The 23,346-nt window shown below is 58.5% G+C and overlaps 6 protein-coding genes across 6 annotated transcripts; 2 read left to right on the top strand and 4 right to left on the bottom strand.

Moving 5' to 3' along the window:
- Positions 1 to 1,911: 1,911 nt before the first annotated feature.
- On the bottom strand, positions 1,912 to 5,300 carry P884DRAFT_238134 (uncharacterized protein). Its single transcript, XM_069440069.1, has 4 exons — positions 4,907 to 5,300; positions 4,425 to 4,840; positions 2,762 to 4,365; positions 1,912 to 2,707 (listed from the first exon to the last, which is right to left on the bottom strand). Exons 1-4 carry the CDS (start codon positions 5,026 to 5,028, stop codon positions 2,132 to 2,134), a joined length of 2,718 nt encoding a protein of 905 aa, XP_069300141.1. The 5' UTR covers positions 5,029 to 5,300; the 3' UTR covers positions 1,912 to 2,131.
- A 970-nt stretch (positions 5,301 to 6,270) lies between these two features.
- On the bottom strand, positions 6,271 to 7,605 carry P884DRAFT_96486 (uncharacterized protein). The gene has a single exon (XM_069446199.1). The coding sequence runs from the start codon at positions 7,428 to 7,430 to the stop codon at positions 6,558 to 6,560; it is 873 nt and encodes a 290-aa protein (XP_069300140.1). The 5' UTR covers positions 7,431 to 7,605; the 3' UTR covers positions 6,271 to 6,557.
- Positions 7,606 to 9,872: 2,267 nt separating this feature from the next.
- Positions 9,873 to 12,230, top strand: P884DRAFT_218546 (uncharacterized protein). The gene is made up of 2 exons (XM_069439380.1): positions 9,873 to 10,982; positions 11,056 to 12,230. The coding sequence occupies exons 1-2, from the start codon at positions 9,891 to 9,893 to the stop codon at positions 11,992 to 11,994; spliced, it is 2,031 nt and encodes a 676-aa protein (XP_069300139.1). The 5' UTR covers positions 9,873 to 9,890; the 3' UTR covers positions 11,995 to 12,230.
- A 915-nt stretch (positions 12,231 to 13,145) lies between these two features.
- Positions 13,146 to 16,301, top strand: P884DRAFT_297555 (DDHD domain-containing protein; the record flags this gene model as incomplete). Its single annotated transcript, XM_069444526.1, has 2 exons — positions 13,146 to 14,350; positions 14,408 to 16,301. The coding sequence occupies 2 exons, from the start codon at positions 13,146 to 13,148 to the stop codon at positions 16,299 to 16,301; spliced, it is 3,099 nt and encodes a 1,032-aa protein (XP_069300138.1).
- A 1,143-nt stretch (positions 16,302 to 17,444) lies between these two features.
- Positions 17,445 to 20,422, bottom strand: P884DRAFT_275538 (uncharacterized protein; the record flags this gene model as incomplete). The annotated part of the gene is made up of 9 exons (XM_069442856.1): positions 17,445 to 18,830; positions 18,911 to 19,008; positions 19,062 to 19,392; positions 19,449 to 19,565; positions 19,628 to 19,881; positions 19,947 to 20,078; positions 20,140 to 20,159; positions 20,291 to 20,335; positions 20,406 to 20,422. 9 exons carry the CDS (start codon positions 20,420 to 20,422, stop codon positions 17,445 to 17,447), a joined length of 2,400 nt encoding a protein of 799 aa, XP_069300137.1.
- Positions 20,423 to 22,275: 1,853 nt separating this feature from the next.
- P884DRAFT_327768 (uncharacterized protein) lies at positions 22,276 to 22,593 on the bottom strand (the record flags this gene model as incomplete). The annotated part of the gene is made up of 2 exons (XM_069445562.1): positions 22,276 to 22,306; positions 22,373 to 22,593. Coding segments are annotated over 2 exons (250 nt in total), but the record flags the coding sequence as incomplete, so codon positions are not given.
- Between the last annotated feature and the right edge of the window lie 753 nt (positions 22,594 to 23,346).

The raw sequence follows: 23,346 nt of genomic DNA, 5'->3' as shown, positions 1-23,346 counted from the left end.
AGGCCCGGGGGCCACACCTTGTCTGTGATGCACTCACCCCCTACACTACCCCTCGCGCGCGCCTCGGCAAAAAACGGGCTGCAACTTGTTGTCTCGACCTCGGAAGCGGAAACTCGGATACGGAGGAATACACACCTCGACTGCCCGCAGCAACCACGGTAGGTCCTGCTTCATACGAGGTATGTACGTACATATATGTATGTGTGTGCCTGAGTTATTAGGGTGCTTACAGTGCGGCACGGCTCTCGATGCGTAGGGTGGGGGGATGTTCCCGCGGAGGAGAGAAGGGGGGAGTGAAGGGTTGAGGGTTGCCTTCCACTCTGTCACTCAGGACCTAACTTCTGATTGACAAAAAGAGGCCGGCACAAGAGTGCGACACCAATTTGGACCAAGTCTCAGGTACTGTGCAAGAACTGAGCACACTTCGAGCTACGTACCTTACTTAATGGACACAGGGTAGTGCGTGCGATGCACAGGAAATTAATCCATAAACTACAGGTTGGTGTGTGTAGGCCGGGTACGGATTACCTACCTTAGGTACCTTGCTCCTGGCGCTCAGCGTACCCGGCCCTGCTTGCTCGGAGCTCCGGTCGAAGGATGCAACGTTCGTTAGGTTGTTGTCCTGAGGCTTTTGAATACCCGAACCATAAAGGAAGGAAACTGGGAGCGCTACACAGGTGGAAAAAACGTTATTGCATCGTCCACAACTTTCTTCCTATCTTCTCTTTCTTTCTATGGATCGCAGCGACGGAGAGACAGCGAATTGATTGTGGTATAGCCAAACTGTACGGTCAGGCGCGCTGAACCCATACTCCGTAGTGTACTGTATGAACGGATCGCCAGGGAACCCTCTCTCTTCTGGGCCCACTTGCGGAATGGTTCTCGAAGCTCACGGCAGGGCTCGCTCGGTAAGACCCGGCCGTGCTGCAGAAACCGTTGATCTGCGCCGGGTCGCAGTGGTGAGGAACTAGCGTAACGGTCAAACTCCACTCCACTCCCGCTGAGGCTCTGGGTGCCCCTGCCGTCGCCACCGGGCAAACAATCGACCCGTCATTTCACGCGAGCATCTGCTGAGGATACGGAGTATGTACGAATACACCGATCAACAAAACATCATAAAGCAACCTACCAGGTCCTGTGTACAGAAGCAGCAAGGGTGTTTTTTTTTCCGAAGAATAGTAAGAAACGAGTCTGATTCGAGGTACGCAAGAGCCTGACAAAGTCGATTACCCAAAATCACCCACCGCCAATTGGTTTCTGATCCTTCCTTTCCATTCCTTCCCGCTTCCCTTCCCTCTTTCCTCTTCCCCCCCCTTTCCCCTTTCCCTTCTCACATCCTCGCCCACGCAAGCTCGCGAACCCCTCAGGCTTTGACGGAACCTCCAGACCAGCCCAATCCCAAGTGGCCCACTCCGCATGAGCCGGAGGGAGCACTCACAAACAAGTGAACCGCACAATGCAACCCTGCCTGCTGTCGTCCGTCCGACCGCGCAGAAGAGAAAACCAGAGGGAAAGGTTGCGTAGAAATGCTGTGTAGTGGCAGGAGGAACCCAATAAGACTCGGCCAGGTCCGTCCTGTCCGTCCTGTCCGTCCTCCCACCGCGACACCGGGTGCTTCTGCATGCATATCGCCTTCGTTGGTGTAGTTGGTGATGGCTTAGCAAGGGAGAGCCGTGGCCTAATATACGACAGGGCTCAGCAGTCAGATATTACTGTCAGAAGAAACCGTTGGTGAGAGTTAAGAGGGAGCGGGTGTTGGATTTGATACTAGTGTCTGTCGATGAGAGCAAATAGCAAAAGTCGGGCTGTAATGAAGCACGATCGCAAATGGCCCGGCAGGGTGCAGGGATGCGATACAAATCTGGTACGGAGGGGGTTTGAGGGAGGGTCGCGCCAGGCGGCAATGTGAACGCTCAAAGGAATTTTTCGTTGCTAGTTAATAGGAACATTCCTGGTCGTGGGGTAGCGGGGAGCAACATGCTTGAGGGCCTATAGATGTGGGCGGACGAAACGGTGGGCGTGGCAGATCGCCGGCCGGTCCAATGCCCGCTCGCAATGTGTTTTGGACGACAGTCGATGTTGAATGGAGGTCAGGGGTCAGGCTATATATGCCTCCCTGTCGTCTAAACGTCTACTCGACTTCCTCAATCCTAGGCTTAGCAGGCCCCGGACCACCGCTACCCGCAGCCGGAGCGCTCCTCTCCGGGTTGACCTCCAGCCCGGCCAGCCTGGTCAGCCCACCACCGAAAGCAGGAGCAGCAGCAGTCCGGGACGGCATCAGCCTCACGACCTGCCAGTTCTCCAAGCTCTCCACCACGTCCCGCGCGTGCTGCACCACCAGCCCGTCGTTGTCCGTCTCGGCCACGTATCTCAGCGTGCGCATCACGTCCTCCTGCGCCCGCGCGCCGAATCCGAATCCCAGGTCGCGGCCCTTCTCCCTGGCGTCCTCCAGCGCCCGCACGAAGCTCAACACAAACATCACCGCCGCCCTCCTCAGAATCCCCTTCTCCTCCTCCCGCTCCAGCTGCAGCACCGCGACGCAGAGGTCCACCGCCCCCGAGACCAGCTCCCGCCCCAGCCCCGCCACGTTCACCTCCACCGCCGCCCCGAGGACCGACAGCGCCGACGCTCGGACCCTCATGTCCTCGCTCCCGCGCTTTCCTTCCCACCCTTGCACGATCCGCCCGATCACCTCTTTCCGCCGCCGCTTAGCCTCGCGCGTGAGGGAGGAGTTGCCGGCTCCTCCGCCGGCGCCGACGACATCGTCATCATCTTCGTCCTCGTCGTCGGGGTCGCTGAAATCCGGCACCTCGCCGCCCCACGCGTCGCGGGCCTCGCGCTCGCGCCGCTCCCGCGCGGCCTTCTCCCTCTGCCGGCGCGCCTCGGTCCGGGGGCGGCGCGGCCTCCGCCCGGCAACCGTCACCAGCGCGGTGGCGGTCTCACGGGCCAGGTCGCCGGTGAACGTCTCGCCCAGGCGCTGGACGACCTGCAGTAGGGCCTCGCCGGCGCGCAGGCGCGCATCGAGCGCCTGGGTCTCGCGCGCGTCGACGAAGCGGTCCGTCAGCTCGCGCACGACCGAGCGCGGGTGGGCGTCGCACAGGAGCGTGTACGCCTTGATGACGCGCAGGTAGATGTACTCGTCCTCGTCCGCCAGCAGGCCGCCGAGGAGGACCAGGATGCCCGGTATGTCCAGCACCGGCGACCGCGACGTGATGAGGGTCGAGAGGAGATTCACCCCTTCGGAGCGGACGGGCGGCGGCGAGTCGGGCGCCGTGATGTACGAGATGGCGAGGCTGTACGTCTTGCGGTCTTCAACCTGCCGGTCGGTCGGCGCCGCACTGGTCGACTCGGCCGGATCGACCTCGTCCCGGTAGAGGAGCAGGAGACGAAGGTTCGAGGCGGTCTGGGAAAAGTCCGCGGGGGATTTGGCGAGCGTGTCGAGCGAGGACTCGATGAGGGCTAGCGTCTCCGGGTTTACGCGCGACTTCTGGAAGCCGGGGGTGGTAACAATCATATTCAGGAGGCTGAGCGCCACGCTGATCACTTCATCTTCGTCCTCCGCCTTCTCCCCCGAGTTGGACAGGATTTGGCTGACAAGGTTGAGGATGTGCTTTGGTTGCGTGGCGAGCTTCTCGGGGAACTTTTCCATCATAGCCTGGAGCGTCCTCATCTCCACCAGCCGACTGATGGGGTCCTCCTGCTCTTGGTCCTGCTTGATCATAATACTGGGTTCTTTTGATCTTCGCGCCGACTTGAGCCAGCTATTAAATAATTCGAGAAAGGCAATAGAGACATCAGCATCAGAGAGGGTCAATGTGACGAGGTCCAAGAGCTTGGGGACCTTCCGATCAATGTCTTCTAGTGTGAGACGGGGCGAAGATGCACTGGCGCTTCTGATGGGCTGCTCCGTATCCACGATGACAATCTCGCTATCGTTAATGGCCTTGTACATCCACTCAGGACTACTGCTATTGTAGCCACCGACGTAGCCCATGTTTTGGACGAGCAGCGAAATGAGGTCGGGAGATGGGGTTAGTTTGAGGAATATCTTCAGCAGCGCCAGAGCAGGTTCGCACACCCTCTCCACAACGGTCTGCTGGACGGTCTTGTCCCAGGTTGCAAGCGTCCACAGAGAAAGCAGCAGAGGAGAAAGCAGCCGCTTGCACAAGCCCGGGTTAGGGTGCGCAACGACCAGTGCATGCAACCTACGAAGGGCCGTCGACAGATCAGTGCACGAAACAACGACCTTGTCCTTGCTGAGATCAATAATCTCACTGTCCTCGGTCCCGGTCGCGCGCGGAACGCCAGGAGGGGGTTTGATGCGGAAGAGCATGGGCTCGGCAAAATACTTCCAGCCGGCGGTGCCTGAGGATCCGTTAGCGTGCAGCCAGCAGAAAACACGAAGAATGATAAATTTGACATACCAGGAGCTCCGGTGGCCCTCTTCCCCAAAATGCCAAAGCCGATAATGTAGGAGGCGGCCTTGACCAACTCGGGCTCATCGTCTCCCTTATCAAGCAACGCTAACAACTGCGGGGCAACGGCTGCGTACCACTCCTCAGGAGGTACAGACGCTGGCGTAGATAGTAGGTTACAGGCGAGGTTGAGGGCGTCCTGGGTGATGTTGGCCCCCCTTTTCTGGGGCACGGCAGCCTCGGACAGCCTGACCGTGCTCGTCGGATGGACCGAGAAGACAAACTCGAGGGTTGTCCGTACGCCATCCGAACGCTCCATGGGCAGCCGGGTGAGCTTCTCGATCAACCTCTGGCGCAGCCATGGCGGCGCCGCCCCTGGCTTGATCAGGGAGTTGAGGGCCCCGAGAGCATTGAGGGTTTTAGTCCTGGGAAATGTTAGAACAGAGGGGGCGAATCAACGACGAAGAGCGGAACGTGGGCGTCGGCCTTACCTCGCAACCAAGTCATCAAAATCCCGGACTGCTTGCACCCGGCTGCTCTCGGGCACGTTGGGGTCGAAAGCTTTGCGCCCGGCCTCGGCGAACGATTCTATCAACTTTCGGCGGGCCTCCATTCTGCTGCAGAGGTCGGTTGCAAGCGTCAAAACCGCATCGACTTGACTTGGGTGCTGAGCCTCGAAGGGTACGTACACTCCTGTACGTACAAGGCGGGTCCTCTGTTACGAATTGACGCAAAGGACAACGCCACTTGCCGATTCAAGGTAGCGACAGCTCTTTCGATCTTGTTGCTTCTCAAGAATTTGGTGCGGAAAGCGCAGAGATGATGCTCATTCCCCCATCTTACCTGGCAATGGGGTAAGATGCGAGGAATTTGCTACACCTTAAAAAGATGGGAATCTCGGTTCGTTCGATGATGCTGTTACTGAACAGGTAGTTAATCGATAAGAGCTCGCTTTCCACAAATCGATCTCGACCGAATCGAACTGAAGCCGGGAAAGGTGGGGCCGTGTCCTCTGCAGCACACGCTCAGACCCCTGCAACCCCGGACGCGTTCTTGCCTTACAAGGACAACCGCAAGCCGCGTTCATCACTTTCTTTCTGCCGCTTCTCACTCTTCAACCTTCAATCGCCAAAAGCTGCCTTCGCAATATCCGACAGGAAACGTCTCAACCTAACGCACATCGAACCCAGGAGTCCGGTTCGAGATGCAGATTTGGCCAATTCACATCGAGATATACAGCCACTGACCGCACGTACCAAGCCGACGCGCCCTCCCAGCTCCAAAGGTCTTTCGCCTCGAGCAGCCCTTCTCGCACCGCGCCTCCCCCACAGTTCTCCGATTCCGATTTTCCGCAAGGAATGTCGCCCCGACCGCTCCCCGGGACTGGAAACCCCGCAGTACGTCGCAGCTTCGATCCCGTATCGGGTGCCTCTCAAGCTTGCCGCGTTCGGATCTACTGTGGCCGATTCCTTGCCCTTTTCACCTCGGCAAGCCAGTCCCGCGGGAGCGAATCGGTCTCGGAACTTAACCCTAAGCAGATCTTTGGTCCGTCAAGTCTTGCGCTGCTGATAGTCATCCGGCCCTCACCTTCTATGCCCGCGCCGTCCGACGAGCCGCAGCTGCGGGCCGCTGAAAAGTGGTGCAGTCTCCGCTCTGGCGACGGCAGGGGCTGACCGGCGAGGTCCGAGCTCCAGTCACCCGCCAGGGTGGGCGACCGTCTCTTCCCATGAGTCCACACGGTAAGCGCCTCTGGCCTGAGGCCGCTCGTCGGGAACGGGACACTGGAACTAGTACTCTGGTCACGATGGATTGTCCGTGGCGGTGTTGGCCAGACGGCCGAGGAAAGGCGGGCGCATTTGAGCAGCTCGGTCTGCTCGCATGCTCTTTTGTGGTTGTCTCCCGTCGGAGCAGCCTTCGGGAGGAGAGGAAGAGCGCAGTCTCGGCTACACACGATCAACCAAGGCGTTTCACTCCTCCACCAGCAGCTCGCCTCGCAGGAATCACCCCTTCTGGGGGTGAGCGAGGGCTGTCAGGTAACACACGGAAACGCCGACGGATGATACTACCCCTTCTCGCCGTGCTGTTACGCTCTCGGTACCTCGACTTCCACCTTTTTCACCCTGCATGCGCACCTAGTTCTCCTCACGACCCAGCCGACCCTCGCGGACCGCGCCGGGGCAAATATATCGCCCGACGCGTCATGGAACCCAACACCATGAGATCCCGACCAGGCGCATTAACCCGTCCTCGTAGGCTCTGTCCTACGTTACGGCGGGACGCCAAAGCCCCTGCCCGTGTCTCTAGCACGGCCCTTTCCTCCGCCGGGGGCCTGAAACATGGTCGACCGGCACGGAGATGATAGCGCGGTTTTTTGAGGATGTATTTTGTCCGTGCGGTTACCTGCCCTCCTTTTTTTCCTGCCCATCCTTCGGGTTGGTGCCGGCGATGGGAGAGGAAACAAAAACTAGTCCCCGTTGGCAGTGCGACAACACACGGAGAGACCTGGCTTGGGTTGGGCTGTCGACTCTTGGTATGTTGCGGCTTTGGTTGCCGATTTTGGCCGGATCTGCCTCGACGACGGCCGGATTCGGCTGCGGGCTTGGTGCTGTGGCAGGTTTTGACTCGTTGTGGGGACCGGGTTTGAAGGTTAGGTCGACCGGCTGAAAACCAATGCGTCGAACTGGGTGCTCCGGATGAAGGGGCCTGCACGGGAACGGGCCTAGTCGCCGGGACCCATCTCGAGTTGGAGTCAAAGCTTCGTGCTTGTCTGGTGCCTGGAGTTCGTCCCATGCAGCTGTCCGGATTCTGGGTTCCTTCAGGGAGGGCTTTGTGTTTGCGGTTCGACCGTTTGGAAAAGGACGGGCCCGTTGGTGGGTGGTCCTGGTTGTCCTCTCTCCAGAAATGGCGGGAGGGCAACCCCTCTTTTTGGAGGATAAGTGCCCTCTCTCTTCTGATTGACGGCGTGCTGCTGACCTTTCCGATAGTTACCAGGTGTCTTGACGCCACAGAAGTCATGCGAGTCCTCTCTTCAACCGAGCTAGTGCTCCTTGTACCCTCTTCCTAGTAGGACCTGCCGGTCAGAGTCCGCTTGGTAGGGATAAAAATGACAGACCAGGCGAGACTCCAGGGTCACTGGAACATGCTCGGCCTAAAGATCGAGTAGGCGTAGTAAAGGTATATTGCCACCCGGAAGGAAGCAGGAAAAAAAAAAAAGAAACAATGAGATAGAGAGCAAAACTGGAAAGGGAAGAGTTACACGCCATAGCTACTCCTGGCTTTGGGTTCCCACGTTGTACATGTTCCAAAGAAGACAGCAACTGCTCGAGTTGCGGCGTGACACCATTCCTCGGAACCCCTGAAAGAGATCTATGCACATGGAGTATGTACATACATACTGTCTACCAAAAACAGCCTTACAATCGCAGGGGAGTTACTAAGCAATACTACCTCAGCCCCAACAGCGCCAGTGGCCAGGATGTGGGCATTTCGTTCCACAAACGGTACGCACGCCATTTTACTATGCGGACCTGGTTGGGCTCGCAGTACGGACTGCACTAGGCCACTATGGCTTGGATCCCGTGCGTCTGTTCCGGGGTTGATGACGAATGTTCAGGGGGCGGGAAGGCCAGAAATGCCGGGGGTTGGTGAGTTGTCTGCCAGAGCTTCTCAACCTGACAAACACACCGTAACTGATACTAAGCGCATCCCAACAACTAACAACTGTTGCAAGCGCACAATACCTGCGAAGTACAGGACGAGGACCATGGTGAAAACTCGCCCGGTGTTGGGTGGCGCAGACCTGTCTTTTCTTTCGGCCGGGTAAGATTCGAGCATATGAAGTCAATTTCTGACTTGCTCTAGTACGTACGACCATACCCAGTAGAAAGCACGGCATCCCGTCCGCTCTGCCTTAGTTAAGCTACTGAGGGCCCGAGTAGTAGTTGGGTCGGTGACGACCAGCGAATTCCGGGTGTTGTACGTGAATTTTTTTCCCGCCGGTTTCGCCTTTTTTGAAACCATCATCATCCGTGACTGAGCGATTCAACGTCTCGACCAGCTCCACCATGCGCGGATCCACAAGGACAATGTTCCGTTTCGAACATGGCCAGATACTACAGGGCAGGAGATCCTCTTACACAATTGCTGCTGCTCTTCGCAACCGTCCGGGAGGACCATGGCTTGCCACGGACATAGTTTTGACGACTAATTGGCAGTGATCAACCCGTAGACATCAAGCCCGATAACACCCTCGTCAAACAAACTCCTGCCGGTGCCCTGTATAAACTCGGCGATCTAGGTGACTCTTCTACACCAGACGTGCCCTCGAACGATAGAGGTCATTTGATCGGTGCCGAACTCTTCTGTGCTCCAGAGGTGCCGCTTGGGATTCCCTAGATAGTCATCTAGGGACTCGGTGCTATAGTAAGTTCTTTTCCCTTATTGTGTATCTGAAAAGCCTAAGGCACGCTCTACCTAATCTATATGTTATCGAACAGCACGTTTCCGCCGAATCATTGACGGCAATTTGCCAGTTTCGAACTCAGGCCCTTGTCCCGCGAGCCTACGGCTACGACGAGGAGTTTTGAGCACTTCAGCCCGTTGCACTAGATGTTGGAGCTGCTTTTGTTGCTGTCTAAATAATGGACTCCGGGCATCGCCGCGTAATTGTATCACATTCCCTTGTATACGCGCGTGTTTGTGCTGTCTCTTCGCCACAGTAGCGCCCCTCGCCAGGGTCCGGGGTACCTCTCGTTTGTTGGGGTTTGGTTGTAGAACCGTCCGTGTGTTTTCCCTCTTCTGATGAACTCTCAGCGCCTCTTGGTACTCAGTAATCCTACCGGCATCGATCATATCCGAGCTGGCTGGGTCGGCCTGTAAGTCGTGCTGGCTTGTTGGATGCGATGGTTGGTTGGAATGGACAGGCGCAGAGTCGGGAAGCTGTTGAGTCTGGAGCGAGGGAGCCGCCGGATGAGGGGATGCGAGTAGCGATTAGAAAAAAAGGATAAGCGAGTCTATGGATCGATTCTAACTGAACTGTCGAAAAGCGTCCCAGTGGTCGGGTATATTGTCGAATATGGAAGGTGTCATGACGACTCTGATAGATATGTCGTCCCAAGCTTTACGTAACTCCTGCAGTCGCTCATCTCGTCGGATCGCCAGCCTCCGATGGAAATCATCGAGATCCCTCGCTTTGCGTACAATCTCGTCCACGTCGTGGTGGAATGCTTGGTAGCTCTGGATCCTGTATGGCACCGTATTGTACCGTTTGGCTAGGGACTCGAAGAGGTCTTGGGGCGCAAAGTATACATCGAGGGGAGAGATAGGGTTAGGGTTAGAAACACGAACTATATCTTGGCACCTCGTGACAGCGCGTAGTGTTATTTTTTTTTTTGAGACGCGCTTTCGCAACCCCACCGCGACTCAGGTAGCACGTAATAGCACCACCAAATAAATGGTCGGCTTCTGGCGGCCACGATGGCGCCACGGCGTGAGATCCTCGACTCGGAAGATGACAGCAGCGACTTTGGCGACTGTTCGGAGCCCGCACACGCCGAGTCACACGAGATAGCAACTGCCGGGGAAAGACCCCACGAAGCCGTGGGCGCGTCAAACAACCCGAGCACCGACCCGGCCGATCCGGCGTTTTCCCAACCCATCTCCGACGGGCAACGGGGCGTCTCTGACGTAAAAGAGGCCGCTCCTGATGCAGGACCCAATGACGCCTCCGTCTTTGCCTGGACCGATATGTCATTGGCACCGCCCCCGGGCAAGAAACCACAAATCGAGGATTCATTACTCACCTCCATCACCGACCCGGCGCCGAAGGGCCGAGAGTCTAGAAGAACCACCACCCGAAATGTTGGTCAGGCGGAGACCATCGACCTGACCAACGTTACCACGCCAAGGAAAGGGGCCGCGAGCGAGACCAGTGACGTGTGGGACGTCCCGTCTTCGACCAACTCGCAGAGAGCGACAAGGACGGCCGGCAAGCGGAAGGTTGCACAGCTCAGCCTCGAACAGGAGCCGATGCGCAGGACCCCGCCGCCGGACACCCAAGACCCGTATGCTTTTCCCGACGCCACGCCGCCGAGGAAAAGGAGCAGGCGCGGGACACCTTCCAGGTCGGCTCGGCAACCACCTGCTTCCAGTCCCGTAATGCTCATACCAACAGAGGAGCTTCCATGCTCAGACAGGCGAACACGAAGCAGTGGGAGGAAGAAGGTCGGCTCGGATGGGGTGGGATCCACCCTCCCAGACACCGCTCCTCCGTCGCTCTATGTCACCCAGAGCGCCCTTAGCGCCAGCCAGAAGCGAGAGTTTCAGGTGGTGGACCTGTCCTCCGAGCCCATGCCTAGGCTGCCTAGGGAGTCTGAAGTGCATGAGGAGTTCTCGGCTGCACAATCGTCGGGAGCGGGGGAGATGTACAGGTCAAGCATGGCCACGACCATTGCTTATCCGACTCCGAGCCGTGTTGCGCTGCAGCGGCGACTGCCCGATGTTCCAGGGGAAATGGGTGATGACTGTGCTTCCTCCCGCACCTCACCGGGTTGCGATGTCAGCTATCAGGTTCGTTCCCCCCCCCCCCCCCCCCCCTTTGGGCTGCTTACACACGAGACGCGGATGGCTAATTGCGCTTCAGCAATCCTCTCCCGACGTGCTCGCCGACATGACCAGCACCACTGCTCCGAGATCGAGAAGGGGTAGTAAAGCGAAGGACGCATCTTCGACGGGACCTGAATTGTCCGAACGCGAGCCGCCTTCGTCAGCACGAAGGGCAAAGAAGAGGAAGGCTGTCCGAGAAATAGAGGATGACCATCAGGAACCAGACCCTTTGGGAACGACGCGGGAGATTACGGAAACACCTCCGCAAGCGACAGAAACCCAGCGCGGTTTCGTCGAAGACCTCTCTCACGTTGCGGCGCAACCAGGGAAGGACGTTGATGACGAAGACTTTGTTCCCGAGGCCGACCCAACCGATGCCGAAGTGATGGAGAGACAGGGGCCAACGCCCAAACCTGCCGCCAAGGGTAAAAAAGGCAAAAAGAGAAAGGGTTCCAGAACCCAAGCGGCCGCCCCCGAGCCTGACGAGCCGGTACAGACAGGCCTGGTTGCGCCGGCGGAGACGTCCCCTGGAGCGGCAGAGACTGCAGAGCCGCCGGCGAAACGGAAGCGTGGCCGCCCTCGCAAGTCCGACTCCAGCAAGCCCCAACCCGAACCGGAATCGGAGGAGCAAGGCCCCGAGCAGCAGCCCGAAAAGGACGCTGGGCCCGAGCCTGAAGCGCACACCGCGCCTCAACCCCTGGCCGAGGTCGATCATCACAACTCGCAACCTGTCCAGAAGGTGGCTGCCAGCGACGCTGGTGACGCCATCAGAGAAACCGAGTCCGGGGAGAAGGAGAACGAGGTAGCGGTGGAGAAGGACGCGGCGGCAACGGACAAGGTAGCGGAGAAGGAAAAGCAACAAGCGGCCAAGGATAATATCATCAAGCCGGCGCCCCCGAAGGTGCAGTACCGCGTGGGCCTGAGCAGGAGGACCCGGATTGCGCCGCTGCTGAAGAGTTTGAAGAAGGCTGCGTGAGAATGGGCGAAAGGACGGGTGGACGGTCGGCGTTTCATTAGGAAGCGAGGAACGGGAGAGGGGCGCTATGAACGGGACGCAAATGACTCCGTGGGCCGGGTGGGACAAGGCGTTGAATATCTTTGCTTGATGATACCCATTTTTGCTTCACTTATTGGCATCGTGAGTAGTTCAATTCTTTCTTGCTTCTTGCTTTTCTTGACGAGCGCACCGGAGTAGATGGACTCAAAACTACGAGTAAGTTTCACTGCATTGCCAGGTAAAAGCAATAATAAGAAAGCAACCCAAAGACGAAGCATGTGGAGCCCCAACTTAAATCGTGGTCAATGTCCCGCCGGGCGGGATGTCAGCGGTTCGGGAGACCAACAAAGTTACTACTGGCCATGACTTTGGGGGCTTTGGGGTTTGCGGAGCTGTGTTTGTTTGGATGATGTAGGTAGTAAGTAGTCAAAGCTCAGAGGTAGGGTAATTTGATTGAAAAGGCGTTGTTGTATGTATATACATACATCCCTTTCTTCTGAAAGTAAATGTAAACGTAGGTGTATAAACGTTGAAAATATTGGGTAATGTGTTGTGGAGTGGTGGTTTGTGGGGCTGCCCCAAACGGGATGCAACTTAGCGGGTGAGAGTGCTATTCCGAACACATATTAGCGTGCTCTCTTCATGCCGGTAGCCAGCATTGACGGCAAGGCGGCGAATCAAACAGGCTGGAAATGCGGCAGGCATCTCCCCAGCTTGGCTGCGGAGCCGGCGAACCACGTCATCAGTGCACCAACGGCATGGACTCGGGAGCCTTGCCATGTCTCGGTCCTCAACCAGCCAGCTCCTACCGCATTATCCTGCTTGTCTCGTTTTTTTTCCCTCTTTTTTTTTTTTTTCCACGACAAATCTCAACTCTAGGTTCACCTCGAAACCGATATCGTCCCACATGTCGCTGCCGTAGTTCACACTGTTGACGGGTGGTGTGTAACTGCCTGCACTTCGACCCTTCCTTCCTTCCCAGAGGGGTTGACGAGAAACCAAGTAGTTATGCCTGTTCGGCAACTCCACCTACCAAGCCAGACCTTCCATTTTGTGACCAGCCAAATTCTGCATCACCCCTCCCGCCCCGCTAACCTCCCCTTCTCTCTCTCGACCAGGTCCCGCCCACCATGACTACTACTACCTCCCACCCCCGATCGCACACCTTCACCCCGCCATGCCGCCTCGCCCCAGCTCCCTCCCCGGCACCAACACCCGGGCTCGAGGACATTCCGCCGCTCCGAGCACAGTTCTTCTATGCCTCGCACATCCCCATCGATGACCCCCTCTCGGCAGCGACCATCGCCGGCTCGTCCTCGTCGTCTTCGTCCGCCGACAAGTCGAAGCCCTCCTCCTCCAAGCTCCCGCTCCGCCCCTTCTCGCCCGGCGACAACGCTGCGCTCGAGCGCGCCTGGCTGGGGCTGGGCTCCGACCGCCACCGCCGCATCCACGCGCTGTCGCGCCGCGACAGAAGCCCCGGCAGCGGCCTGTCGAGTGAGAACGCCGAGAAGCTGGCGGCCATCGTCGCCGCGCTCGCGACCAAGCATCACGAGAAGCATGACCGGGAAGGGCAGCAGGCGTCCAGTGGCACCGCAGGGGTCGCTGCTACTGCTACCACTACGGCGGCGGACGGGGGGCTGGCGACTGACTCGTCGGCCATGATGGATGCTCCCCTCGAGAATGACGGGGTGTCGCTCTGCTGCGCCGAGCTGGCCATCGACGCGTCGGCGGAGCTGAGGCGGGAGTTTTGCGCCGTCACGAGGCGCAGGCAGCCGGCCCTGGACCACGACCGCGTCTTGGAGGGCGTCGTGGCGCAGCTGGCCAGGTTGAGGATGGAGGCGGAGGGGACGGCCGCGAGGCAGGCGTGTGACTCGGGCTTGTCTTCCACCGCGCCGGGGGCGGGCCCGGCGTTGCATGCCGTCGGAAGCCTTGGCGCGAGGTCCTCCACGCCGCCCGTGGACGGGGCTCCTCCTCCCCTCGCGTCCAGCTTGCCCGTTGGGGGGGTTGTGCCCGCACGCCCGCCGGTGTTGGATGATGGCATCTCGGGAAAGCCGTTTGTGAGGGTGGAGCCGGCACCGCGGTCGAACAGGTCGTCCGGAATAGCGACCCCGGATGACAGGCCGGCAAAGAATGTGCTCCGAAGCAGGGCCCGGGGCGACAGTCGGGCGTCTGCTCGTGGGCGGCCAGTTGCGGAACGGCTGGAGGACTCGGTCGAGGTGCCCGTGGGCATCTCGAGGCTTCACATGGTCTCGCTGCCCGTGCTTCAGATGAAGCCAATATACTGGTCTCCGGTCAACGACATTGCCACGGTGTTGAGAGCCACGTGGTTCTACAGGTGAGGCGCGCGTCTCTGATACGTTCTCGAGACTCTCTTGCTAACCTCTCGACGTAGAGACACCATGGTGCCCGTAGAGCCCATGGTCGCGAACCAACTCGAGGCAGGTTACCGCGAGCTTCGGCCGTGGACAGAGACCTGGAGGGATGAGATCAGGTCTGCTCTCGACGTCGGACCCCTGGGCGAGGAGAAAATCTCCCATCGACTGTGGCCGGAAGTCCCTGACAAGCGGCACAAGAACAAAGACGGCCTGCTGCCAGAGCCGCCGATATCGAGTGACCCGTTTTGCGCCGCCAGGTGTTTTAGCGGAGAGGCGGCTACGGAAGGATCGCTGGAACCGGTCCATGCGGAGGAATACACGGCGCTGCCGCCTCCAGAGTCTAGAATGTATTCAAATCACCATGTCATCTACAAGGATGGTTCGACTGCGTTCTTGCTGAAGCCCAGCCAGAAGCCGTCCGCTTATTATGGCAGAAGACCTCTCTCGAAGATCATGAAAGGCATCACAGTAGGCCTGCCTGTTGTGCGTGGGTTTGATCGTGCCGCCTGGGAACGAGTGCACGATAAGGGGGCGAGCTCGCGGGGCAAGAGCGCGGCCGCCATGACCCCGGAGGCGGAACTACGCCAGATCGCCGAGCAAGGCGGCTGCCCGGGATGCCAGCTCGACAAGGACCGGGGCCAGGTGACCGACCTGGTTCTTGTCATCCACGGTATTGGGCAGAAGCTCTCGGAACGCGTCGAGAGCTTCCATTTCACCCACGCAGTCAACGCCTTCCGGAGGGCCATCAACATTGAGCTCGAAAACCCGGCTGTCAAGTCTGTGCTCCGCCCCGGGCAGAACGGTATCATGGTGTTGCCAGTCAACTGGCGTCATCTTCTAAGCTTTGAAGACGAGAATCCCCCTCGCCAAGAGGACAGGACGGCCTATTGCCCGGAGGGTTTCACTCTGAAGGATATCGAGCCACCTACGATCCCCGCGGTCCGGAGCATGATCTCGGACGTCATGTTTGATATCCCGTACTACATGTCGCACCTCAAACCCAAGATGATAGCCGCCGTTGTCGGCGAGGCCAACCGCGTCTACCGTCTGTGGTGCAGCAACAACCCGGGCTTCTCCGAGAAGGGGCGTGTCCACCTGATCGCGCACTCCCTCGGCAGCGCCATGGCGATCGAAGTCCTCTCCAAACAACCCACCCGCGTCCCCCGCCCGCTGGACCTCTCCAAATCTACCCCGGATACCCGCTTCTTCGAGTTCGACACAACCAACCTCTTCTTGCTCGGTAGCCCCGCGGGCTTCTTCCTCTTCCTCGAGCGCAGCGGCCTGGTCCCGCGGCGGGGCCGCCTCAAGCCGGGCGCCGACGCTGCCGATACAGTTGCCAAGGACGTGGTCGGCGATGTCGGCATGTTCGGCTGCATCGCCGTCGACAATATCTACAACATCCTCGCCAAGGAAGACCCCATCGCCTACCTGCTCAACGGGACCATCGACCCAATCTACGCCGCCAGCCTCAAGACGGCCTATGTCCCGAGCACTAACACCTCCTTCTTCCAATCCATCGGCAACGCCGTGCGCGGCATAACCGGTACTTCTCCTCACCCCGCCGCCACCGCCGCGGCGACGGCTTCCGAGCTGGGGAAGCGGCCGCCGCTCACCGCGCGCCTGCCGTCACAGCTGGAGTTGGAGGTGCACGACTTCACGCGGGAGGAGATTGCAGAGCGCAAGGCGTTTCTGCTCAACGACAATGGGCAGATCGACTACTTTCTGCGGTCGGGCGGCGGCCCGCTCGAGATCCAGTACCTCAATATGCTGAGCGCCCACACGAGCTACTGGACCAACCAGGACTTGGTCCGGCTGCTGTGCGTCGAGATTGGCCGAGAGCCCGGAAAGGGCCATGCGTTGGCTTCGATGAGGGCCGTCAAGACCAAGGGGCGTATTCTCGGACAGTTTTGATCACGACATTTAATCAGCAGCCCTGGATACGGGCGTGTGTGGGTGGCGGCTGTTGTGTGGAGTAGCAATATATCATGGCGAAAAGGAGTTCAGGTTATTGCCGTAGGTCAGGACAGGGAGCCTGTTTTCTTCATCATCGGCATCTTGCCGTCGTGAAGTGGCGACAAAGGCGGGTTTGGTGCTTGTAGTAGTTGTAGGGGACGAATGTCTTTTATAGCATTGATACAGTATACCCGTTTGGACCAAGACACTACTAGATTACAACCGCATATGTATCTTAATTCTTACATCTCTCTACCTCGAAACATGTGCGTACCTCCCTGTCCCTCGAAGCGCTGAGGTTTCCCGTGGAGGACGTCTTCGTCTCCTCCCGGCACTCTCCAGTGTCATCTCAAAAGTGCCAGCTTGATATCTTCCAGGTCTTGTGTCACTAGTTAAACGGCGCCACGCGAGCTCCCCCGCCAACTACACCGCCGAAATATGTCGCTGGAAGGGAACATCCGTCGGGCACGCATTAGGCAAATCTTGAATATCTGCGAACAGACATCCACAATCCAAGCCTCACTCTGCTGTAGTCGGTCGCTGCCCGCATCAAAAATGCCAGACAAGGTTGAGAGTGAAGGCGACGCCCTTGAAACGAAACTGCTCGATTGGTAAGACCCGTCATGTTTGTTTGCGAACTGATCTGTGGCTGACTAGATAGATCTAGACAGGCTTGTCGATAGACGACGTCGAAGTCAGCGATGAATGGAGCCCGAAGACGGAGGCTACCTACATAGAGATTCGTAACGGCTTCGTCGTTACCGAGGACGAATGGTTGTATCCACCAACTGGAAAATGGCTATACACGCGTGCTGACATTCCGGGGACTACACGTTAGGTGTAAACGATGTTGTGATTAAGTACATTGATAAGAAGACATGATGAGGTGGCCGGTAGTCCTCGAAGGAGATAATGATACATGCTGTCGTGTTGGGAACTGGAGCTGCTATTCTTCAGCCTGGAGCAGAGGGCTAGTTTTTCATCCCATCGAACCTCGTTATTTCCTGATTGGTAAAGGTGGTGGTGGCACCGCCATTACCCATCTAGGAAAAGAAAAAAGAGGAGTTACCTCCTCCCTGCGCCCGGGAAAAGGCTCTCCCTTCAGCCCTGCTTGTTGTCGAGGGCCATCAACTCGGCCTCGTCGTCATCGTCCATGTCGTAGTCGCTCACCCCGCCGTCATCGACGACGGCCGCCTGGGCAGCCACCGCCGGGTTCAGCTCTCTCTCCCGCTGGGCCTGCAGCTCCCTGATGCGCTCCTCGTCCGTCTTCTCCTGGTGCCGGCGCAGGTCGTCAATGCTCCAGGTGCTGATGCCCTCCTGGTCCTTGGCGCGGAACGGCTGGGCCATGGTGCGCAGGAAGCGGCGGGCGCTGCTGACGGCCATGTCGGTGCTCAGGTTGACGTCGGCGTCGAGCAGGGCCTGGCTGATCCACTTGGGCAGCTGGGCACGCTTGCGCTGGAAGCGCCGGTCCGCGAGCACCATGAGCCCGTAGTCGTCCTTGCCGCGCAGCACGCGGCCCAGGCACTGGGCGGCGTGGCGCATGGCGTCGAACGAGAGGAAGTCGTTCTCGCGGATCCGGTACGTCTCCCGGAGGAACTCGAGGCGGGCCTTGAGGATGCGCGACTCGGTGTACTGGAAGGGCACGCCGATGCACAGCACCGTGCGGCCGTACTGGTGGTCAAAGTCGATGCCCTCCGAGACCTTGCCGCGCGCGACGCAGAGGAGCACCGCCCCGCGCCCGTTGCAGCAGGCGGTCCGGTACGTCTCGAGAGCGAGCGACGTCTCCTGCGCGTCGGGCGTCTCGACCAGGATGAGCTTGTACTTCCAGACCTCGTCCAGGATGCCCATCCCCTGCCACATGCTGATGATGGACTCCATGTAGAGGTAGGACGGGAAGAAGACGACCATGCCGTCGGGCGTGATCTTGGCGAACTCGGTCAGGAGGTTCCCGTAGTTGCGCACCACGCTGGGCTCGTTGCGGACCTGGAAGCTCGTCGAGATGGACGCCTGATCGCTCCCGCGAGTGACAATCATGGGCAGGAAGGATCGCCGGGCCAGCGTCATGCTGTAAGACTCCTGGACGACCGTGGGGAAGTTGAGCATCTTTGGGTACATCTCCAGCGGAGACAGGGTTCCCGAGGTGATGACGACGGAGCTGAAGCGGTCGAACACGGGCTTGATGGCAATGGCGGCGTCCAGGCAGGTGAAGTGGAGGACCGGATTCGGCACCTCGGCCGTGTCCGATTCGAACGGCTCCAGGATCAAGAGAAATCCCTTCTCGTAAGTCGCCACAAGAGTCGCAAAAGTAGCGACTTCTTGGAGCGGCTGGTAGTCTTCGATGTTGGTGAGCTCAAGCGTCCTCACCAGCGACGTCAGTCGCTCGGCGCAGAACCGCAGTGGTTTCTTCTCGATAAACGTGTGCTCTTTGAGGTGGGCGAGGAAGGACGGCGGAGTTTCGGATATCACCTGGCGAACCTTCATCCTGGTCTAGGGAACGGTCAGCGCCATGCGTGCTCAACGTCCAGCCATCCGGCAGCCCGGGGGCGGAGTGGGGGGTGAATCCTGACCTTGAGATATTCGATGAACCTCCGAAGAAAGGCGACAAAGTGCTCCGCTCGCCTGATGTTTCCAGGCACGGCTTCCTTGAGCAAGTCATCAGGAAGCGCTGAGAAGGCGGTCAGCGAAATGGCCCGGTAGGAGGTTGGCGGTGGAGCATACTAGGGTTCGCCATGAAGGAGTCCTCCTGGCGGCCGTCGTCGGCGCCTTTGAGGCCCTCGACTAGTTTCTCGTACTCGTCCTGAAGCTTCTGCTGGTCCGATTCCCTCATCTCGTTGATCTTGTTCTCCAGGTTCTGAGCTCCTCTGGTGGCTTTCCGCAGCGAATCGTCGGTGATGTCGGTGCTCAAGGCCTCGATGCACACGTTGTCGATATTGTGGGCTTCATCGAACACGACGATGCAATCCTTAGACAGGTCTCTGGAGACGCGCTCGGCGATTTTGGGATCCAGGAGATAGTGGTACGAGTAGATGATGACATTGCAGTATTGCATCTGTAACAGAGTCAGGGAGTCGCGCAAGAGGATCTCAAGCACAAGGGCGACCGTACCATCCGCCGAGCAGTGAAGTAAGGACACTGCTTGTGCTGCTCGCCGTATCGCAGGATGCCATCGAACGTCCAGACGCCGTTGGGAATGAGGTTGTGCGGCTCAAGGAGGTCGAGGTTCTGGGAGGGAAAATAGAATAATCAGCGCAGGGGACAAGGCGTAGGATGGAGGTTGTGCTCACGTCGTGATAGACACAAACTTCAACATCCTCGCCCTTTTCCTTCTTTTCCTTGATGAAACCAGCGGTTAGGCTGCGGCAGCGCGCATCGACGACGTTACCGCTCTTCTCCCGCTTTACCGACGGGTGCAGGCAGAGATTCTTTCGACTGGTGAGACCGAGGCCCCTGAACTCCTCCTCGTAGCCGAGCCGTTCCGCACGGAACTTCATGAGCGCCTTGAGCTCCACCAACGCCTTCTCGATCTCGGACATTGTTCCTGGGGGGAGGCGGTCAGCCACGGCAGCTCGCAGTTTGATTGATGACCGGAAGATAGCGGCGTACGGGAGCAGTAGATGAGCTTGCGATGTGACGGGTAGTACTGCTGGTAGGCCACGATGAGGGACAGCAGCGTTACGGTCTTCCCTGTGCCCGAAGGCATCTCGAGCACGCAGTTTCCCCCAGCATCGAGCGTCTCTAGCGCTGGTTAGCAACGGGCGGGCCCGAGATCCCTGTTCCGTCCCGGGAAGCCGCTCACTTTTCAAGTCCACCATGTAGCTAGAGCAGAGCAGAGCATTCCGGTCAGCCAGAATCACCATCACACGAAGGACCCTCAGACATACGCATATTGCTCTGACGACGCGTTAGCAGCGTGATTACGAGACAGAAATCAGGCCTCGACGAAGGACTTGCCTGGGTAGATGCGGGGATAGGGAAAGAGGACGGGCAGGTCACTGTCGCCGTGTCAGCCAAGAAAGCGGATGCGGTTCCGACACGGACACAGGCCGTTGCCGTCGGGCATACTCAATGTTGAACTCCATTTTGGGCGTCTATATGATGGACGAGCGACTACTACGACTCGAAAGCGGTGCTCTATTGCCGCGCGCGGGCGTCTCGATGGAACCGCGCTCAAGATTCGCGCACCCGTTGGGAGCTTTGCGTTGCTTCTTCCTCCCCGAGTTCGCAAGACCCGGAAACCCGAGATGGGTTCCTGCCCGCTCCTATCCGCGATCCGTCAAACCCTATTACTGATCCTTTCACCGGGCACAACGTTGCGAACGCCTTGATGAATCGCGAGGCTAGCAAAAACGAGCTGGCGGCTTGATGTTCTGGGAAGTTTGGTTGAAGGGTCACGTGTGGGGCTTGCTGCCTATTCTGTTGAGCTGCAAATCTGCGCCGAAGTCGATGAACGGCCAAAGCTTCAGCAGGTTTCTCGGTCGCTCAGCACGCCGAGGTGAGCAAAGTCTTGGCGGCACCAGGCGAAAGCCTGACCCAAACCAAACTTAAAAAAAGCAGTTTGGTAAGGTGCGCGCAGGCTTGCCAACTCCCGTTACCCCATTTTTCCCACCAGTCATCCAGTTCCCCCTCCCCAAACTACACAACGGAGCAGAAATGTGTTCCTCGTACGGGAGCGTAAGCCATCAAAAATCGGATCAACCGTGTCGTTGAGCTCGACTCCGACAACCATGACACGCGGCACGCGGAAAGGTCCCGTCATGCAGGGCCGAGTCTTGGTCGCCGACCATCGAAATTGACACAGCGTTAAGGTCGCCTATCACGGTTGCGTTCGGGCACCCAAACGATGTCCGCTACGGAGTACCATCGTGCAATCCCACCGTTACACGAGGGCCCCGGTGCACTGCGAGGGTCTTCGCAGTAGTGTATGGGCCCGTCGACGGCAATTCCGATCCGTCCCTCCCACTCTTATTACTGCTTTGTCCACCAACCACGCTCCACCGCCGACGGACACCATGCATGCCTCTGGGCGCATTGCACCACTGGCAAGTCTGAGACCTGGGTCGAATGTCGTCTCGCTTCTGCCGTGGAGACCTTCTAGAGACGTTCCATGCATCATCAGCACCAGTAATCTGCGCCAGTCACCACGACCCGTCGGCTACCCCGCGGTTGCGTTGCACTACCTGTAGGCCCAGAAGCTAAGATGCTCGCCGAGGGCCATTGTTGAGGGGCCATGGGTCACGGGCAGGTCCGCGGGCCAGAGGCGAGGGAAGAAAGAAGAGGTGCCCCAAGCTTTCCTCCCGCCGCCGCCGGTCTATCCGTGCTTTGCGCCCGTCACGCCGTAAAAGTTCATGCCCGGTTCCGGGCAGATCTCCACGTGGATGTGGATGGCCGCCCGCTCTCGTGGGACCCCCCCGGGGAGGCGTTCCAACGCTGCCCGGACCGCGGGAGATCCGTGGTCTCTTCCCGCATCGCCCAGTCCAGAGCAGCAGCCACCTACTAGCCAGCAATCAGATCATGGACCAAGCGGAGCGTCATCGTGTTATCCCCCCTACCCCACCCCCCGGTTGTCGTTTCAGACGCATCTGTTTTTAGCAACCCTAGGCTGAGAAGCAATCTTTACAGTCGACGGGAGTCTGTGTGTCTCTCTGCAGCTAACGGCGGATTCCCCCGAGGATCGCATGTTTCAAAGACATGCTGAGGAGGGCGTTGTTCGAATTCCACACCCCTTCCCCCCACACACCCCCGCCCGGGTCCCTCACGCATGCCGCTCTTCCAGACCGGCCTACCCGAAAGGGTCTTACGCCGCCAGCCTGCATTCTTGGTGTGTAACCTCAACACACCATAAAGCCCTCTTTTGCTGATGGTGGCCATTTCATCTACAGCTCCCTCGTATGAGTGCGTCAGACTGGATGTCTGACCTGCCGGTCGGGCGTCATCACTGGCCGAAGGGCGTGTTCTCCGCGCAGCTGGACCGAGTAAGCTGCATGCACAGAAGCTTTCCAGAACACTCTCCCGAAACGCTACAGGCGAACGCAGGGGTGCGGCTGAGGGGCTGAGGCAGGAGATCTGGCTGGTCCGGTGATCCCGTGCTGCCCATCTTGATAACTCAATCGATTCGCAACTTTCGACCGTTGCGGACCTGGCTGCAAGGCATGATGTTCCGATGACGAGCAGAGACGGCCCCCATGGGGTCCGCGTGTCCTGGCGCCGACGGGCTACCCAATGCTCGACTGTATGTATGTACACTCCGTCGGCGTGATCAAAGTCTGCCTCAGGGCCTTCTCCCCCCTCCAGCCTAGGGTCTTAGACAGTTAGAAGCGAGGGCGAGAATGTAACGGCCGTTGATCCCGCTACGACGCTGCTCACGGGCAAACCGATGAAGGCTTATCACATCATTTGACCACGGGACCGTCCGTTTCTCGAACATGGCACCGTACATTACGACATCCCCTAGAAGAAGGCCGGGTCCTTCCCGTATCAGCAACGCTCATGTTTACATCGCAAAGTATGTTCTAGTCTTGTTTTGTATTTTTATTTTTATTTTTTTTTTGTTTTTTTGGGGGAGGGGGGAGGGGGCAGAGTGGGGGGGCTAGAGAAAGAAACGACCGGGAGCGGGTGCCGGGGAGAGCGGATGACGAGCAGCGCACGGCTCACAGCCCGCATGCTTGGGAGGGGGCCCTCCCATTCGTCCGTCCACCCAGTTCCGGGGCCGGGAATACAAGGTTTTTGTTCACTGGCTGCGCTTGCGGGCGCCTGTTAAGCCACGCTGCCCCTGCAGATTAGCCGCAGGCACCGATATGGTGTAAACTAGTGCGGGGCAGCTGGAGAAGCGCGGCCGCTTCGATACGTGCTAGTATTGTATGTACATGCATCCATACATACAGGTAGGTAATCTATTGTGTATCTATGTGCGCAGTACACGATGTACAGAATGCCTTACATACAATATTAGATTGGAAATCCGGATTCATACTCTGCAATGCGATTCGTATGTTCCGTACAGGAC

Source organism: Thermothelomyces heterothallicus, assembly GCF_042370625.1.
Source record: "Thermothelomyces heterothallicus CBS 202.75 unplaced genomic scaffold P884_scaffold_4, whole genome shotgun sequence".
Lineage (NCBI taxonomy): Eukaryota > Fungi > Ascomycota > Sordariomycetes > Sordariales > Chaetomiaceae > Thermothelomyces > Thermothelomyces heterothallicus.
Note: the sequence above shows the minus strand (reverse complement) of the source record. Positions and strands in the feature narration are given on the sequence as shown.